A 20,342-nucleotide genomic window follows, 5' to 3' on the forward strand; every position below is an offset into this window, starting at 1 on the left:
TGCGACAGTGGTGGCCTGCCCCTTTAGGGGACCCGTTTGAGTTTCTTGGTGCACTCCGATGCCGCCGTGGGATGAGCCCCCCCGCACAGGGCACACTCTGGATCACAGGTGTGGTCCTCAGGAGGGTCCCTTAGCCAACAATTGCTGCACGCCTTTGCCGTGGGCGTTGGACAAACGTCCGTTCTATGTCCCTTGCTTTTACACAGTTTGCAGTATTGTCTTGTGGGCTGATAAGGCACACATGGCATTTCGCCACCGTAATACTAGACGAAGCGTGGCACTATCGGTCCATCGAACGTTATCACTGCGGTTTCAGACTTGCCGAGCATCCGGGCTTGGACGATTGTCACTCCTTGAGTGCGCACTCGGAGATGACTTAAGAGTTCCTCTTCTGGGGTTTCGCGTTCCAGTCCATGTACCACTCCTTTAAGGTACCCTTCAGGGGTGGTTATGTAGGTGTTCATCGGATGTTTAGTGCCATTGAGCTCCAGCGTTTTGATCTTCACGATCTTCTCCGCCACTTGTTCGTATGGGGTACTTACAATGATTATGTTTGACCCGTTGCGGAGGCGAAGCAAAAATTTATCGCTCCTGCAACTCTCCGGGTCGCCGCTTGCACGCTCTATCGCTCGCGCAACTTCGTAGATGTTAAGTTCTTTTACAACTAGCCCTGGCTTGGGACGCATGATAATTTTCATGTCATTTCTGGGCCGCGGCACCGCGCGCGTTCGCCGTCGGGCTCTTATAGACGCTACGCCGCGTTTAGCTCGCTCTCCTGCAGGCGCCCTGGCAATGCAGCTGCGGTTGCCCTCACCGTCGCCTCGAGCTCCGCTGTCATCAGTGGCTGCTCGCAATTGTTTTCTTAAACCTTTGCGTTCTCGCAAAGATAGTGCAAGTTGCCACTGACCGTTCTTGGCTTCGTCGTCTTCCCTTGCTGTGTCTTTCTCCTCGTTTTCGTCGGCGTCGCTGGTTGATTCCCCCTGTGTCACCTCGTCAGGCGAGAGGAAGTCCTCTTCAGCGTCGACCGCAGATCCCGCTTGGGTTTCGATGGCTTGGTCATCCGTGTCCATGGTGTCCTGGGCTATTTCCGGGTCGTTGTCCGTTGGAAGTTGGGCCGTGGCGGCGCTACGCTTGGGCCGGGAGCTGACTGCCGGGGGTCCGCGCTCCGCTACGCCGTTAGGCTTAGCGTGGCGGGCCGGCATGCTCGGGCGGTGGTCTTATCTTCTTGGAGGAAACCGGGTCCACTTGTCAAAAAAAGGGGGTATCAGCGCGTTCCTGGTGTCTTCCTACACAAATCCTGCGAATTCCGTGGTGGTCACATGATTTTGACCGCTACTAGGCAAGATTATTGACAGAGCCGATGCGAACACGTCTGCACTCCTCGGCGCCACCTGGCGTTCTCCTTGAAATGTGTAGTTCTTTTTCAGGGTCAAAAAAGAATGCAAAGCGTACAGCAACATATTCATTCTCTAGGCAGAGGCTATCCATACCTTTACAAATAATTGTTAATTCGCTACCTCCTTCTCTTTCAAAAATAATAAAATTTGTTCTGTGTACACATTTAAATATATTGTAGATGTGCATAGTGTTTACAGGGCAAACTTAAAACAATGTTGACGTGAGTAAATGGGAGTGAGGCAGCAGCCGCTGGTGCTTCTAATGCGCTTGTCCTGTTATTGCTAAGATTTGCAGAAATAAAGCGAATGTATGAATTCATCGTTGTGCATCGTTGTGCATGGACAGTCGACATGCGGCTGGACTTTATCTTAAGCTGGGAGAAAAGCCTGACTGCTTCTAGGGCGAACTGGTTTGGCGTACGGCCAGAAAAGAGGAGTGCACTGGCTGCTGTGTCCGGTGCCTAATTCCACGTTGCGGAACGTGCGCCCGATCGAGGCGGACCAAGAAGGAGGGCCAAGCGGCGTGCAGTAATCCACTCACCGTTCCCTGGAAAGACACTTCTAGCGACGACGGGCTGACTCGGTCAGTCTACTTAGGTTCGCACGTAGCTCAGGTTCTCGGTTTAAGGCTCGTTCTGCACGACAGCGTGCTGCCCACAGACGCTAACGATGTACAGCATGATTAAAAATCTTCTACGGCATGTATGATTCTTGTCCTTCAGCTGGATTATTCCAAGGGGCGGACATAACTAGCACGAGAAAACGAAACAAACGTTCAACTACTGAAAAATAATTCACTCATTTACCTCGTAATTAATTACCTGATGGCACACATTGCAATTTACGAATTGTAGCCAGCGAGCTTGCGAGACATATTCACTTGACATGAATTTCCAGGATCATACTAGTTTCGAGATATTATGCAAAAGAAAGGGGTGACGCGTGCAGACAGGAAACAAGAGTAGAGAAGTGGACAACAACGTGTTGTCCGTTTCTCTACTCTTGTGTCCTGTCTGCACGCCTCACCTCTTTTTTTCATAATGAATCCTTACCAACTACCTCAACCTTCTGTCGTTCTAAGTTTCGAGATAATATTTCCCAAAACGTGTACAAAATACATGGGCGTTCCAGTTACTCTTGTGTTTCAATCCATGAAAGAACGTTCTGTTAAAAAAGTAATGGTAACAACAGTGCATTCTTACGGCAAGTTCAATGGCGCATATCTCCATACTGGCGTCATTCTGGAAATTCATTCCAAGTGGATACGTATCGCAAACTCACTGGCTACAGCTCGTAAATTTAATATGTGCGATAAAGTAATTAATTCAAAAGATAATTTTTGGACTTTCTTTAAATATTCGAATATGTGTTTCTATTAATCGTGCAAAAAATGTTCGCCTATCTGAAAATACTGCTCATCTACTAGAATTATGTTATCTGCAAAGGGCTATCTTTGAAGCTTCCATAAAATTTAATTATGATCACCCTATATATTGGGAGGTCGTCTATTCTCCTCCACCCAGTTGGACTGCATGGCGTCCTGCACTGCTGTGGTTAACGCCTGCGATCAGTCACAATGGTGTAGCTGCAACAGATGCATTCAATTGCTTCAGGAATAAATCCCAGTCGGTAACGTCGGTAAGAGTGGGATTAAATCCAGTCGGTAAGTGAGTGCTGATCACTGCCTTAACAGTCCAGCTCTCCGGCCCCAGCAAGAGAACACATGCACAGCCATTTTGAGAGGTATGGCGTATCAGTAGGATGATCCCAACGGCGAGTAGAAGTGTACGGGATATCCAAAAAGACATACTGCGTGTCTGTTAACGTGTCTAACACAAAACTACTTCTCGCACTTGTGAAAGGGTAGCCCCACGGCTGATGAGAAGCACTGAAGTCTCCCCCGACTAGCACTGGGCACCCACGGTGAGTACGGTGAAGATGAGCTAGCTACCCTAGACGCAATCGAAGAGCGCTATCACTGCACGGACGCACATAACATTACAGCACAATCCCGTCCGTGCGTGGGAGACAAAATAGCATAGCCACCACTTTTTCCTACTCGTTATACCACGGCAGCCGGGGGACTTGCGTCTGAGGATGAGAGGACGCGACACATACTGCAGCCTTGCCTGGGAACCCTGTTGCAGCGCCGATTAGAGATGGTTGGGGAAGCACGCACAGTAAATCTGGGGACGCGCAGAAGCGACTGCATCTTCCCATAGCAAGGCGATGGCGAAGCTCTCCGTATTTATTGGCAAGTCCTCGGCAATTTTACTGCGAGACACAATGGTGCTGCGTTGCTTTCGAAGGAGCAGTCATATTAGCTGCGGCAGATTGGCCCGCAGCACCTTTTATAGTTCCTGCAGTTGTCGTGCCACAAAATGGATAAGCTCCGCCGGCGTCAGCTTGACCTGAGTCGATGCACAGGAAAAGGATGATTCAGGCACAGAGCGCCACGTGTCTGTTTCACATGTCGTATTTCACCTGGCAGGTCGAGCGAGAATGACTCTTCGTTGGGCGAGGCACATGGCTGCCTTTTCGAGCTGAGTTATCTGCTGATCCCGCTAGGCGAGATCGTCCGCCATTGTGCCAGTCAATTAAGTCAAAGGTGTATCACGCGCTGTGCTGTATGTCATGCGGTATGCGATATGCCATGCGCTATCAATGAGCACTGGCGGCACTGGCGGCTGTGGAGGGTTTTGATAGCCTTCGATGTGACTGGGCAGTTTTCGGATGTTATATCATGATCGCCCGCTTGGCAAAGTTTGCATTTGTATCTGCACGTCTAGGCCGACTTCACGGTAGCGTCGGCGGTATGTAGAAACGAGGCTCGCACATGGCCGGGAAGGAAACACTGACCGCAGTGTACTACCCCGGCCTTATACATATGGAACTAGGTGATGGACCCATATCACGTACTATGGTTCAGTGGAGCCCGAGGACCTTGTAGAGGGACCAGGTAAGTGCATTTGTGACCCGCGTAATGAGCTGCCACGACCTTGTGTGTAGACGAGTTAGAAGCATAAACAAGTCCCTCCCGTGACTGTCCCGGGCCAACGCCAGAAACCACATACCGATGCAAGTCGGAACCAGAATTCAAGTACGCTTGCACTTGTACGATCAGCTGTTAGTGGCAGAGCTTGCAGTTTGTGAGGCGGGCTACATCCACAGGTGAAAGCACCCACACGTAAATGCTGCTGCTGGGACGGTGAATCGAGAATCCTTGAAAGGCAGTGGTTTTGAGTCAAGCGGCGAAGGCTGACTGAAGCAGGCGATATGATAGTTTTGATACATCAAAGCATTCGCGCTGTTTAACCGCTACGTCGTACTTCGACTCGAAGCCGAGCGATACAGTAGCTGCCGAGGAGAGGCATTCTCGCTTGCTGGCCGGTGTGGGTCCGGCGGCAGCATTGAATACACTCGCTTCAAAATCTTATGCTCTGCTTTGCAGATTGCTGCATCCACCAGAATCTTCTGCGTTCACGACGACCCATCCTATTCAAACCATCTCGATAGCCTACCTTCTGGTCTGGTCAGTGGATGCTTTGTCAATACCTCGTGCGGCAAAGTTGCTTGCATGGATAGTGCGAAGAAACCTGATTTACACCTTATCGGCCCGACTGTCAATGCGCGCTCGAACTGCGCGTGGTAGGGTACCAGGACAACTACGAGCACACCGGAGCAAATAAAAGCATCGCATCATATGCTACTCTTCAGATTGTCCGGCGCCAGCATGGAATGCACTCGCTTCAAATGCACCGGAATCTTCTGCGTTCACGACGACCCATCCAATTCAAACCATCTCGATAGCCTACCTTCTGGTCTGGTCAGTGGATGCTTTGTCAATACCTCGTGCGGCAAAGTTGCTTGCATGGATAGTGCGAAGAAACCTGATTTACACCTTATCGGCCCGACTGCCAATGCGCGCTCGAACTGCGCGTGGTAGGGTACCAGGACAACTACGAGCACACCGGAGCAAATAAAAGCATCGCATCATATGCTTCTCTTCAGATTGTCCGGCGCCAGCATGGAATGCACTCGCTTCAAATGCACCGGAATCTTCTGCGTTCACGACGGCCCATCCTATTCAAAACATCTCTATAGCCTACCTTCTGGTCTGGTCAGTGGATGCTTTGTCAATACCTCTTGCGGCAAAGTTGCTTGCATGGATAGTGCGAAGAAACCTGATTTACACCTTATCGGCCCGACTGTCAATGCGCGCTCGAACTGCGCGTGGTAGGGTACCAGGACAACTACGAGCACACCGGAGCAAATAAAAGCATCGCATCATATGCTACTCTTCAGATTGTCCGGCGCCAGCATGGAATGCACTCGCTTCAGATGCACCGGAATCTTCTGCGTTCACGACGGCCCATCCTATTCAAAACATCTCTATAGCCTACCTTCTGGTCTGGTCAGTGGATGCTTTGTCAATACCTCTTGCGGCAAAGTTGCTTGCATGGATAGTGCGAAGAAACCTGATTTACACCTTATCGGCCCGACTGTCAATGCGCGCTCGAACTGCGCGTGGTAGGGTACCAGGACAACTACGAGCACACCGGAGCAAATAAAAGCATCGCATCATATGCTACTCTTCAGATTGTCCGGCGCCAGCATGGAATGCACTCGCTTCAAATGCACCGGAATCTTCTGCGTTCACGACGGCCCATCCTATTCAAAACATCTCTATAGCCTACCTTCTGGTCTGGTCAGTGGATGCTTTGTCAATACCTCTTGCGGCAAAGTTGCTTGCATGGATAGTGCGAAGAAACCTGATTTACACCTTATCGGCCCGACTGTCAATGCGCGCTCGAACTGCGCGTGGTAGGGTACCAGGACAACTACGAGCACACCGGAGCAAATAAAAGCATCGCATCATATGCTACTCTTCAGATTGTCCGGCGCCAGCATGGAATGCACTCGCTTCAAATGCACCGGAATCTTCTGCGTTCACGACGACCCATCCTATTCAAACCATCTCGATAGCCTACCTTCTGGTCCAGTCAGCGGATGCTTTGACAATACCTCGTGCGGCGAAGTTGCTTGCAGGGATAGTGTGAAGAAACCAGATTTCCACCATATCCGCTGCACTGTCAATGCATGGTCGAAGTGCGCGTGGCACGGTAACAGGACAACTACGAGCACAACGGAGCCAATACAAGCATCGCATCGTATCCTACACTTCAGAGGGCCCGGCGGCAGTATGGAATGCACTCGCAACATAATCTGATGCTCAGCTTTGCGGATTGCTGCATGCACTAGAATCTTCTGCGTTCACGACGGCCCATACTATTCAAGCCATCTCGATAGCCTACCTTCTCGGCCGGTCATCTGACGCTTTGTCAATCCCTTGTGCGGCGAAGTTGCTTGCCGCGATAATGCGAAGATACTTGATTTCCACCATATCTGCTGGGCTGTCAATGCATGGTCGAACTGCGCGTGGCACGGTACCAGGACAACTACGAGCACACCGGAGCATATAAAAACATCGCATCGTATGCTACTCTTCTGACGGCCCGGCGGCAGCATACAATGCACTCGCTTCAAATCTTATGCTCTGCTTTGCAGATTGCTGCATGCACGGGAACCTTCTGCGTTCACGACGGCCCATCCTATTCTAGCCATCTCGATAGCCTACATTCTGGTCCGGTCAGCGGATGCTTTGTCAATTCCTCGTGCGGCGAGTTTCGAAGAAGCCTGATTTCCACCACATCAGCTGGACTGTCAATGCATGGTCGAACTGCGCGTGGCACGGTACCAAGACAACTATGAGCACAACGTAGACTATAAAAGCATCGCATCATGTGCTGCTCTTCAGAGGGCCCGCGGCAGCATGGAATGCACTCTCTTCCAACTCTTATGCTCTTCTTTGCAGATTGCTGCATGCACCGGGATCTTCTGCGTTCATGACGCCCCATCCTATTCAAGCCATCTCGATAGCCTACATTCTGGGCCAGTCAGCGGATGCTTTGTCAATGCCCCGTGCGGCGAAGTTGCTTGCGGGGATACTGCGAAGAAACCTGATTTCCATCATATCTGCTTTACTGTCAATGCATGGTATAACTGCGCGTGGCACGCTACCAGGACAACTACGAGCACACCGGATCATATAAAGCATCGTATCGAGAGCGATTAACAAGTATAGGTCAATCTATTTCACCAATTGCTGATGTTGCATTGCGCATATCTGAGCTTGAAAAGGCTGTAATTGTCCTTCGAGAGATCTTTAATAAATTGGAATGCAAAAACGACGATTTAGAAAATAGGTCCCACCGAAATAACTCGCTTTTATTTGGTCATGCTGAAAGCTCCAGGGAATCATCAGAGGAGTTGCTGGAAGCGGTAACTGAACTGATTGTATCGAAACTAGAAGTTAACTGCAGCGATATCGACCGCTGTCATAGGGTGGGAATGCGAAAGAGCAATAATCCAAGACCTGTAATTATTATTTTGCTGGATTTTAAAACTAAGGTCGCTATATAAATAATGCAAGAAATTTGAAGGGCACAAAAATATTTTAAATCAAGGCTTCTCTGTTCCCGTGAGGCAGGTGCGTAAGGAGCTGTGGCAGAATTCAGCTGAGATAAGGAAAAATGCGCAAGAAGCCCGGCTGCACTATGATCATCTATTGGTCGACAACGTTCGGTACTCTTGGGATGATAGCAAAAAGCTATCGTTATAAAAAGCCGTCGCTTGACCGCTATAAGCAATGATTGACAGTTTCGAGTGCAATGCTTCACGCTTTCGAATTTATATGCAGGTAGCCTCATTAATAAAATTGTAAACATTAACTGCCTTATTGAATGTAATATTCCATCAATTATGTGTGTGACTGAGACTTGGCTAAACGAATCCATTCTGGATCATGATTTCTTGCCTCCAGGTTACACGGTTCTAAGAAAAGACAGGCCTTCTGGCCGTGGTGGTGAAGTAGCACTTTCCATTAAAAGTGGTTTTGAATTCTCTTTACTACCTCAACTTCCAAATGTTGAATCAATATGGTGTAAAATAAAACTTGATAGTCTCGCTATTGTTATCGGCCCTATCTACCGTCCCCCAAATTCCGCCCCTGACATATTTTCGGCGATCAGTGATTATATTGTCGGACAAAAGCTTAACTGTTCTAAACTAGTACTAACCGGGGACTTTAATGCACTCGCTATAGATTGGCATTCGTTATCATCAACTGGTCGTGATAGGATAATTTGTGATTCGTTAATTGACATGTCAGTAGCTCTCACTCTATCGCAGCTGGTTGTTGGTACAACGCGCGTAGATTCTGTCATAGATCTGTTTTTGTCAATGATGACTTGGTAAAGAATGGATATCAGTGCTGTGTTGTTGACGGAATTTCCGACCATGAGGCTGTTATTGTTCATCTAAATGTTTCTTGTGTACTAGTACCACCAACGTTTAAAACTGTCCTGAATTTTGAGCGTGCTGACGGCACTTCTATTATTGCTAAACTTGCATCATGTTTTGATAAATTTGGTATCTTCTAGTGAACTCTACAGTGTTGATATGTTGACTAACCAATTTTATAGTATAGCTAATGAGTGTATAGTGCAATATGTTCCTCAAGAGAGTATAAAACGCCATGCTACACACCCATGGTATACCAGACCAGTTATACAGCTCAAACGTCGCATTAAGCGACTGAGAAAACGACGGAATTCACACAATAATGACGGGGAGTCCCTAAATAAATTAGTTAAGCTAAAAGCCAAAATGAGTGAAGCTACAAACTTCTATTTCAATAACACATCATCCTCTTTAATAAAAAATATTCCTCTTAAGTTTTGGAAAACCATCAACCCTGCTACCTCCTGCCCGTCATCCTTCGTAATAAATGATGTGTCCTGTTCTGACCCTTCGACAATCTCGGAGGCGTTTAATGGCTATTTCAAATCTGTGTTTGCAGATTACAATGGTGTCACTCCCGCCATTGGTATTATCCAGGAAATGGCACCGTTTCCAAGAATTGAAACTAGCTGTACCGGCATTTATAACCTTCTCTTGAACGTCGACATTACTAAGGGTGCCGGACCGGATGGCATACCAAACACGTTTTTGTAGCGCTATGCAGAAAGGAATGCTCATTACCTAACCATAATTTTTGTAAATCATTAGAGACATGCACTTTACCGGCCATTTGGAAAATCGCCAATGTAATTCCTATGTTCAGATCTGGTAATAAGCTAATTTCCAACTACAGGCCTATTTCATTAACGTGTACTTGTTTCACTCTTAGAGCACATAATTCACAAACATGTCCTTCAGTATTTCACTACTAATAATATATTGTCGCAGAATCAACATGGTTTCCGCTCTGGCTTTTCTACAACTACTCAACTCGTTGAATTCACTCATGACATCGCTTCGGCTCTAAATAATCGAGGTCAGGTTGATGCCATATTCAGAGATTATAGCAAAGCGTTTGATATGGTGTGCCACAGAAAACTTCTTCTTAGGCTCAGTAAAAATTTTAATGATGACAAAATACTCGGCTGGATGGCTGATTGGCTACATTTAAGATCTCAGTATGTTACTTTTAATCACGCGCAGTCATCGTCGGCCACAGTCACTTCCGGGGTACCGCAGGGCTCAGTCCTTGGGCCCCTGCTGTTCATTCTTTATATTATTGATGTCACACAGGTCGTTAGAGACACATCAGTGAAACTGCGATTGTGTGCTGATGACTGCGTGCTCTATACCAGAGTGACTAACAGACGTGATCAAGAGGTTCTTAACAATGAATTTTCGTCCTTTTGTGATTGGAGCAAGGCGTGGCAAATGAGTATTAATTACCAAAAAACTGTACAAATGACTTTCACTAATAAAAAGCAGCCGTTCAGTTTCAGTTATAATTGCAATGGGCACTACCTAAATTCTGTGAATACCTTCAAATAGCTTGGCGTTACCTCCACTCAAAACTTAAAATGGCACTTTCGTATTGAAACAATTTGCGCTAGGGCACTTAGGAAACTGGGATATCTAAAGCGAACCCTCAAGTGCTCTACTAAGGACTGCAAATTAACAGCTTATAAATCCCTCGTCAGACCATTACTAGAGTACGCCTCAGTGGTATGGGCACCATACACTGCACTTGACATTAGTAAGCTCGAAGTCATACAAAAGAAAGCAATACGGTTCATTTTTCGCCGGTATGACCGCAACTTTTTTCCCTCATCTGACGCATTCGCATTATCAATAGAACCCTTGGTTCATCGAGGCACACTTGAACGTATCACTTTGTTACATAACATTGTACACGGCAAAAGTAGCATTCATGCAACGATTTCCTTCAGTCATCCCACTGGGTGTGCCACGCGCCGTTCCCACCCAATTGATATCGTTCCTTTCCAGTCTTTTGTAAATTGTATTAAGTAGTCGTTTTTTTCCGAACACTGTTGCAATTTGGACCAACATAGCCGGTTCCTTGTGGGAAAAACCTAATGAAGAGTTTTTGAAAGCATTGTCTAACCACATATTGTAATGACGCTTCAAATTCATTGTATGTTGTTTTGATCTTGTCTGGTGTATCCACTCCTGCTATGTCTCATGTATTGAGACAGCAATATCTGTAAATAAAAAAAGGCAGACGAGTCAGGTTCATACATTTGTGAATCAGCCGAGCGCCTCGCATGGCCTTTAGCACAGTAGGCTGGTAGTGATCGCTTCGTCATTGGCTTCGCTACAAGTGCCGGTATTATTACCTGTGAAGAACGCGGGCCCGTTGCCGCCGCGACACGCAACCGGCGAGCCGCCGGGGCCCTCATGGCGAGGGTCTCACTTTGAACCCTTAGACGAGCGGCGCCAACGGTGGTCAGTCCAGGTCGTCGATGATATCCAGGATACTAAAGCCAAGGGACGACCCCGCGTCCTCGTCTAAGGCTTAAGGCAGACGGCTCCTTTACCTGCAATGTCAGACGCATAGTCGTGGTAACGTTCAGCCAGCGACGGTGCCATGGTCGTAGCGTAGGCGAGGCAGCTACGGCCGCTGCGGCGATAGCTTGCGAGCCGGTGCGATCAGACAAGATTCACGGAGCGATCGAAATGCATCCACTTTTATCGGCGAGCAAGCTCCACTTATCGCTATTGAAGATGATCAATGCGAATGAATTTTGCCAAAATACAGACAATTCTCTTTATAAGTATACATATGCATAATTCTACTGTCGCAAAAGTGGTAACCTCAGAATATTTGCGAGCTTCCCTCTACAAGCTGGCTTTATTTACGACACTGCAATACCGAGATTCAGCTTCAACTGTGTGTTCGAGAAAACATAAAGCGCTGCTGTTAGGCGCCCATTCATGCGGCGAGATCGGGCTTTTCTGTCATAACGAAGCGAACGAGCACATCGAAAGTTGAAAGAGCGTGGAGCGTAAAGGTAGATGAAAGGCGGCGACAACGAAAATAGCGTGAGGAGGAAAGCACATGAGTAGGGAATGGCCAAAGCGGGAGAAGAAAAGCGTAGTGCCACGCAAGACGGGCGTTGCGGCGACGATGGCTCCGAGATGGCGCCAATGTAGCGCGCGTCGTCTCTATGGAAATAAAGCGCTGCATGAGCGATGTCTGTCTGCAGTGGCTGCTGCTGTGAATCAGGCCCATGCGTCATCCACGTGCTGCTTCTCACGATCTCCCGATTAGTGAGTCAGTCACTCCACAGTTCCTTCCGTTTGCAACGTGCCGCTGAAGAGAGATTGTCCGCGCCAGCCAATATATTGCGAAATTAAAATACGTATAGAGCTGCGCTAAAATTTCGCATTAGGGAGTATCATAGCCTTGGGTGATTCTTTTGTTCTTCCCTGGTCTCTCTGCTTTCTCATAGAGACAAAGTTTTGGGTTTTAAGAACGCCAATTTCCTGTAAGGCATCCCGAAAGCCTTCGTGACCTTTGTTTAAGCACATTATCGCTGCAGAAGCAGCCGTCTCCACAACAATGCAAGGACGGAATTTTGTTTCCACACACAAAAACCGAATTATGCAGTTCAGACGCTCAACTGCATTTCGATGTTCCCCGTGGATACAGAAAAAAAAAGGTGACATTCACTTCAGTATATGCTAGCAGATGAAGGCGAAAGCCTGCACGCTCACGAGACATTTATTAAATTACCTGATTCGAAATGTTGTTACTTCCCATACTTATTTTCTCCCACCAAAGGTCATAGTTTCGAGTGCATTAATTAACATCCTGTTAATTACCACAAAAGGTGGCGGGCTGGTCTCCCAACAATGTTCTTTGGTTTGACCTTGAGTGGTGGCTCCATCAAATTTGGTGCCATAAAGTTTTGGTCCCATCAAAGGCAGGATGTTGGAGTGTCTTAGCTTTGCCCTAATAAACACCAAAGGTCGAGGTTTCGACTCCCACCAAAGGCCTCAGACTCGAGTGCGTTAATTCCGTTAATTAGAACCAAAGGTCATGGGTTCGACTCCCACCACGATTAAAAAGAAAAAGAATAAAAATCCCTAGTTCCTATTACGTAAATAACATTGCACTCAGTACCACTGCGCAAGTTAAATACCTCGGAGTTAAGTTTTCTGAAACGTTTGACTGGACTAATCATGTTAGCTCAATTTGCGCAAAAGCTTACCGTCTTCTTGACATTTTCCGACGAAATTTTAAGCATTTTCCTTCGTCCCTGAAGGCAACCTTGTATTTAACAAACGTAAGGCCTATTCTAGAATATGCATGCGTTACCTGGGATCCATAGGCTAAAAACCTCCCAGACAAAATAGAACGCGTCCAGAAGCAAGCAGCACGCTTTGTAACAGGAAATTATAATTTTACTACGAGAGGATCCGGAATACGGGAAGTGTTCGGTTAAAAACACTTTCTTCACACAGATTGAAATTCCTTTATTATGTATACAAAGTAAAACTAGTATCGACAAAACATTGTTCATCAAGAAGCCGCATTACGTTTCATCCAGGAGAGACCACGCTAACAAAATTAGAGCTTATCAGTGCCGTACTAATGTGTTTAAGTATTCATTTTTTCCTAACAAGATTAACGATTGCAATGAGCTCCTTAATTAAGTGATGGCAGCGTCTAGTATTGAAAATGCTATTGAGAGCCATACGCTTTGATTGTTCTGTTATTCATCTCTGCACATACGCTACTGTTTTTTTTTTAGAGCGCAGCTCTTTGGCGTCCGTTCCTGGGTTTCGCGTCGTCGTCGGCGTTGTCGTCGGCCTCGTAACCAGCTCCGCCCCCCTTTCATCCCCCCAGCGCTAGCAGCGACCGACTGATACCGCTGGATGCCGCTGACGCCGCTAGAGAGTCAAGATAACGTGACTGCATAGAACACCGTCGCCGCCATGCAGAAAGAGGAGGAAAGGGTACCCCCCCCCCTGTTCTTGTGTAGCGGATAGGGTGCTCTTCAGTTGCCGACGCGCCGGTTATTTCACGTAGGCCCCGGCACGTCAACGAATACGTGACCACCTTCCCACGGCTAGACCTGGTTCTTAGCGCTGCGGAAGCGAGGGTATCATATTGTTTGTGTCGGCATCGGCAGCGTTGTCCCTGAAACCAACTCCGCAGCTGGGGTTGACTCACTATCGGCGTCAGCGGCATCAGTCAGTCGCTGCTATCTCTTCCCTCCTCCCTTTATCGTGCTGTCCGCTTGCTGCGCGCGCTTCTGCCCCCATCGTTTGCCGCTGGGTGTACACGCCGCCCCCCTCCCCCCTCTTCCTGCGAGTCTCCGGTTGTCAAAGCGCCGGCTCGAACTTAATTCCTTTCTTCGCTCCTCCTCCAATGCAACCCCTATGCGGTGGCAATCAGAAAGCCAGATCGGTGGCGGCGGATCTGTATATGTGCACCGCCCGAGCCGAAATTGCCGCTGCCGTTCGCCCTGTGCGCTGGCAATCAGAGAGCCAGATCGGTGGCGGCGGATCTGTATATGTGCACCGCCCGAGCCGAAATTGCCGCTGCCGTTCGCCACTGCGAAATTATCTGCCAGTTCTTTCTGAGCCATGAGCGAGACGACCGATGGAAGTCCTCCGTCTGCTGCTGCTGCTGCTGCTGCTAAACGAGCTGCCAGAGCAGAGGCCCATCGCCGTCGCCGTCAGAATCCAGAGGTGCGTGCCGCCGAAGCAGAAGCTTACCGTCGCCGCCGTCGAGATGATCCAGGAGTACGCGTCGCCGAAGCAGAGGCTAAGCGCCGCCGCCGAGAAGACCCTGCCGTTCGCGCCGCCGAAGCGGAGGCTCATCGCCACCGTCGAGAGCAACCAGCAGTAAGCGAGGCTGAAGCAGAATCTCATCGCCGCCGCCGAGAAGACCCTGCAGTTCGCGCCGCCGAAGCGGAGGCTCATCGCCGCCGTCGAGAGCAACCAGCAGTAAGCGAGGCTGAAGCAGAAGCTCATCGCCGCCGCCGAGAAGACCCTGCCGTTCGCACCGCCGAAGCGGAGGCTCATCGCCGCCGTCGAGAGCAACCAGCAGTAAGCGAGGCTGAAGCAGAAGCTCATCGCCGTCGCAGAGAAGACTCTACCGTTCGCGCGGCCGAGGCCGAGGCCAAACGCAAACAAAGGCTCGCAAACAGTTAGGGTGCAACAAATGCTTTCCGGCGACAGTTTACAGACAATCCGTTTGGAAGTTTGTGTTCAGTGTGTGATCGGCTCTGGTTCCAAAATGACGTGAAACCGCTTCCGGATACGTGCCGTGAGAATCTCCGGTGTGCGTTTCCCAACTCGGACTTGTGTCAATTCAGACTGTGTTCTTCACCTCAATCTATCGAAAAGGTGAAACAGCTTATTTGCTGCGCTCAAATTTCGCATTAGGAAGTAACGTAATCGTCGGTAATTTTTTCTGTTAGGGACTTTGTTACTTTGTTTGATACTTTGTTAGTTTGTCTTCCGCTTTTGCGAATTTCAGGGCTTAAACAATTTTGCATTTACTGGTGTATTCTTTTGATGTTGCTGAATATTTTTTTCGTTGTGACCACCTGTATTTTAACCCTCCTACGATAACGCCGTGTAGGCGATGTAGGTATACCAAATAAGTAAATAAATAAAATGGTTGTGGGTTAGGCTATCGACAGCGGCACTGTCAAGGTTAATGTCATTGAATTTTGGCCCCCCAAGGGTCGAGTGTTCGACTCTCACCAAAGGTCATAGGTTCGAGTGCCTTAATTCACTGTATAATATTGAACTTCGCCTTAATTAACATCATGGGTCGTTGATCTCAGTGCACTAATTTACTCCCTTTATTAAATATGAATTAACATCATCTTGATTAACACCAAAGGTGGTGGGCTCGTCTCCCAACAATGATCTTTGGTTTGACCATAAATGGTGGCTCCATCAATTTTGGTGCCATTGAATTTCTGTCCCATCAAAGGCTGTGGCTTGGAGTGTCTTAGCTTTGTCCTAATTAACACCAAAGGTCGAGGATTCGACTCCCACCAAAGGCCGCAGACTCGAGTGCCTTATTTACCTTTCCGTTAATTAAAACCAAATGTCATGTGTTCGACTCCCACCAATGGTTGTGGGTTAAACTATCAATAGCGGCACCGTCAATGTTGATGCCATTGAATTTTAGCCCCACCGAAGGTCGAGTGTTCGACTCTCACCAAAGGTCGTAGGTTCGAGTGCCTTGATTCCCTGTATAACATTGAACTTCGCCTTAATTAACATCAAAGGTTGTGGACTTGAGTGTCCTAATTAGGTCTTTTAATTGAGTATGTATTAACCTCATCTTAACACCAAATGTGCTGGGCTCGTTTCCCAACAATGATCTTTCGTTTAACCATCAATGGTGGCTCCATCAATTGTGGTGCCATTGAATTTTGGTCTCACCAAAGGTCGAGGGTTCGATTCCCTGTTAAATTTGCCGTCATAACGCCGGAAATAATTTTTTCGTTCCATGAGCCGTCAAAGGCTTTCGCCTTTGCTTCTCGCTTATGAGCGTCTCACATGCCTTCACCTGAACGCTGGTGAAAATTTGAGAACGAACTGCTGCTGACTATGCCAGGCCTCACTTGTACTTTCACCAGGAAAGCTCACCGTTTCGGCATAACATGTGACTGTGAGCCGCACCTATCGAACGAGAAGAGGAACACGATGTCCCTACAGCTATCATGCCTGGATTATAATCATTTTTCACCGTGTACGAGTTGGGAAAACGCCATGTCGTTTTCTTATGAAAAGAGAATGTGAAGCAAGAAATTTGATATCAAAATCTAAGAAACAATATTCTACATAGAAAAAGCGATATCTTGACCTGCACGTACCCATTAATAAGCTAGGTGCGTGCTACGCGAATACAGCCAACTCCATAATATTGAATGCAATTATTATTATTGTATTAACATGTGTACTTATTTATCATTTTTCCAGGAACTGCATTTCATCCGCTTACAACCTGGAGTTATCGCTCAGTGCAAGATGCGCCTGCATGATTTGGAACTTACTCGAATCTTATCGTTGATTTTGTTGTGCACGTTCTCACCCAACTTCGTGTGACCAGTTCGTACACGCAACGCAAATTGTGGGAGTATACTCTCTCGAAGGCACGCGGACATGAACGATTATGCTGGAACCTTCGACGAGCCATGTAGAAAAGCCAATGCGTTTTACGCGCAGATAAGATTCTCGACGATCGCCGACATTGCTCGCCGCTATCGTGCTAGTTGTTTTGCTGGACACAAGTTCACTCAACAAAGAGTCAAGTTTGTAACTCATAGTTTTGACACTTCTTAGTTCTTCCCCGTTGCGACAATGCGACAATATTATTCTGTATCGCGAAGTGTTCTTATCATGAGCATAACAATTTACCAAAAATAATGTCGAACTCCTAATGTATTGACTGAATTACGAAATGTACAATAGAACGGTCGTAGGCTGTATGAAAAAATTTATCAGCGACTATGACAGTCCCTAATGCGAAATTTGAGCGCAGTTCTATACGTGTTTTCATTTCGCGATATATTTGTTGGCGCGGAAAATCCATCTCGTGCGGCACATTGCAAACCGAGTGAAGCAGTGTGCCGCGACGGCCTCGCTCATCGGCGGATCGCGTCTGTGACGCGTGGGCGCGATTAACAGCAGGCAGACCTCTGCGCATGCAACGATTTGTTTCCATACATGGTATCGGTGGATGCGCTCGCCGGAGGCCTCATCAACGGGGTCAAATGTGAAGAGGCGACAACACCTGGCACCATCTCGTCGCCGCAGAGCCCGTCGCCACTGCGCTCTCTCCTCGCCCTCCGCTTTCCTCCTCGTGCTCTCGCCATCTTTTGTCGCCCGCTGAGCTCCTCGTTCGCTGTCTCATTATTTGCTCTGCTCGTTCGCTCAGTTACATTTCATTTATTGATACTGTCAGCCCTCATCGGGCTATTACAGGAGTGGAGAATAAAAGCAACAAAGAGAAACATGGAATGTGAGCAAGCTACAAGCTTTGACTCCAAAAGCCTGTCTTAGAATCGAAAGTATCAACTACAACATAGAAGGGAAAATAATAAAGAAACCATTCATAACTTGGCACCGCATCGTCATAGACACAATAAGAGTCACACATGTAAAAGTAAACGCATACATATTGGTTAATTCACTATGAGGTATTACAAAAAATTGTGCTTTTAAGTCTTTCCAAAAAGGTAGGTAAGGACATCGAGGTTACAAGAGAGTCGGGTAACAAATTCTAGTCTCTTATCGCCCTAGGACAAAAACTGAACTTGAAGCAATCATTGCGGGCGAGCGGAGGAGGTATGTACATACTATGACGACGCCTCGTTGACGCGTTCATAGGAAGCTGAAAATAATCATCTGGTTTAATATCTACTTGATTGTGAATAACTTCGAAGAGGAATTTTAATCTCTCCTATTTAGTTCTGAGCCCAAGTGGTGCTACATCAGCTAATTGACATAACTATATTGGAGAATGGATGCGACGATATTTATTAAATATATACCTGGCGGCTAGCCTCTCTATTCGGTCAAGTTTAGAACAGTTAGTTATGGTGTGTGGGTCCCAAACGATTTTAGCATATTCAATAATTGGTCTAACTAGAGTTTTGTAAGCAAGACATTTAATTTCAGGGGTTGCCCGATTGAGGCTCCGCCTCAAAGGCCATAGGGCCCTAAGCGATTTAATGCACACATTTTCTGTGTGTGTCTTCCAGCGTAAATCTGATGTAAATTTAAACCCAAGTACTTGTGTTTTTCAACGTTCTCGAGTTTGTTGTCATCAATGGAGCACGAGTAACTAAGGGTACGCTTTTTACGTGAAATAGACATAGACACTCATTTTTGAGGGTGTATGTCCATTTGCCATCGTCGCACCATTTTTTAAAATTTTTTGTAGACTTGAGTTAAGTTCTTCTTGGTCTTGTCTCGATTGAATTCTGTTGTAAATGACGCAGTCGTCCGCAAACAAACGCAACGGTACAGTGATGTCATTAGGCATATCACTAATAAATACGAGAAATAAGAGTGGTCCTAGTACCGTGCCCTGAGGTACACCAGACTCCACAAGTGAGGGTACAGACTGGCAGTTTCCAATTTGAACATACTGTTCTCTGCAATGAAGGTAAGACGTGAACCATTTCGTGATTTCGGGATTTTTAAATATGGCGTCTATGTTGTGTAATAACTTCGCATGAGAAACTTTACGCCGAGGACGCGGACGCTCAACGCAGTAACGGGCGCCTGAGAGCTGCGCTCTAATATTTGCTCGAACTCTTCCCATAAAGATAGCTTTAGTAGATTTATTTTACCGGGATCGCAGAGATAGAGTGCGAAGTTTGAATTTATAGCATGTGGCTAGGCGCTTGCGAGCAGTTTGCACTACACTAGATTTGAATTCTGAGCGTTCACATTTATCAGGTCGACGTTCCAGCCGGTTTCGTCTAATTCCCAACACTTGTCTCTCAGTTCACATGATCCGTTTTTCTATTTGTTTTACAGACGGCTGATTGCATGTTCGGTCAAGAAGAGGCCATATTTGTGAGTTTCATGTCTGTATTTATTCTAAATCTATTTTATGAATTCTTCAAGATATGTGAACGATTGTACTTCACTGGTGTCATTTACTAATTTTGCCATGAAGTGATGATGCAGCACGTTTCCCGTAAAGTGGTTGCACTTGTTCTTCGGCGGCCTCCCTTTGAAGCAAGATGCCAGTGCTACTGAAACGGAAATAATTTGTGGATAAATGTGCAACGCGCTCACGCTACCACATAGCTTTGGCTCAGAGTGCTTAGAAAGTATAAGCGTGGAAAAGAGAATGACTCTTTGTTGACTAACAGTCGTAGAACCTGCCCTTGACTGAATGTGTCGGTTGTTCAACTTCAAGGAGCAGGTAAGATTTATTCACAAAATGCTGTCGTGAGGCGCATTTAGAGCGAATGTTTTATTCAGCCAGACGCTGGAGCGGTGCCGCCAACGTTACAAGACTGATTTTAAAAATATACAGACGAAAACAAGTTTGAACACAGAGTGGAGTGAAATAGCCGATTACACGCGACGTTGACAAAGGACTAACAGCCTCACGCGAAAATGTACCATAACCTCCTAGTTCGTACAGCCGGCGCCGAAGCGAGAGATTGTTCAACGTTTGGTTCGTAATAGCAGATACGCCGGCAATAGATTCGTGACTGGTACCTCTGTCGCCATCGGAGTAACGCACCAGCACGACTCCATCTCCAGGAGCAGGTGCAAGACAGCACGATAGTAAAAATTTTTTTATAACATGGCGGGATATGATGAAAGAATAGATTTACGAAGTGAAAATTTTCTTCAAATCTAAATAGATATATGTTATGTAAAACACTGTTTTAACCCGTAAGGTCGTCCCGATATAACGAACTAGATTTGTTCCCGAAAGTGAACATTCCCTGCTTTTGTACACCGAATATCAAGGTTTCCGCGGCTAAAGGCAAATGTTCGATGCAGGACTCTCGCGCCCCGGCGTTGGATACGCCACCGAGCAATACTGATATTTAGAGT

At 47.1% G+C, this 20,342-nt stretch overlaps 1 protein-coding gene across 1 annotated transcript in view; it reads left to right on the plus strand.

Moving 5' to 3' along the window:
- Positions 1 to 20,342, plus strand: part of LOC135910887 (uncharacterized) — a 292,350-nt gene that overhangs the window by 169,452 nt on the left and 102,556 nt on the right. Inside the window, exon 5 of the mRNA XM_070532771.1 lies at positions 19,302 to 19,340. Coding sequence (XP_070388872.1) covers positions 19,302 to 19,340 — 39 coding nt within the window. The remainder of the gene's footprint in view (positions 1 to 19,301; positions 19,341 to 20,342) is intronic.

This window comes from Dermacentor albipictus, chromosome 2 (assembly GCF_038994185.2).
Source record: "Dermacentor albipictus isolate Rhodes 1998 colony chromosome 2, USDA_Dalb.pri_finalv2, whole genome shotgun sequence".
Lineage (NCBI taxonomy): Eukaryota > Metazoa > Arthropoda > Arachnida > Ixodida > Ixodidae > Dermacentor > Dermacentor albipictus.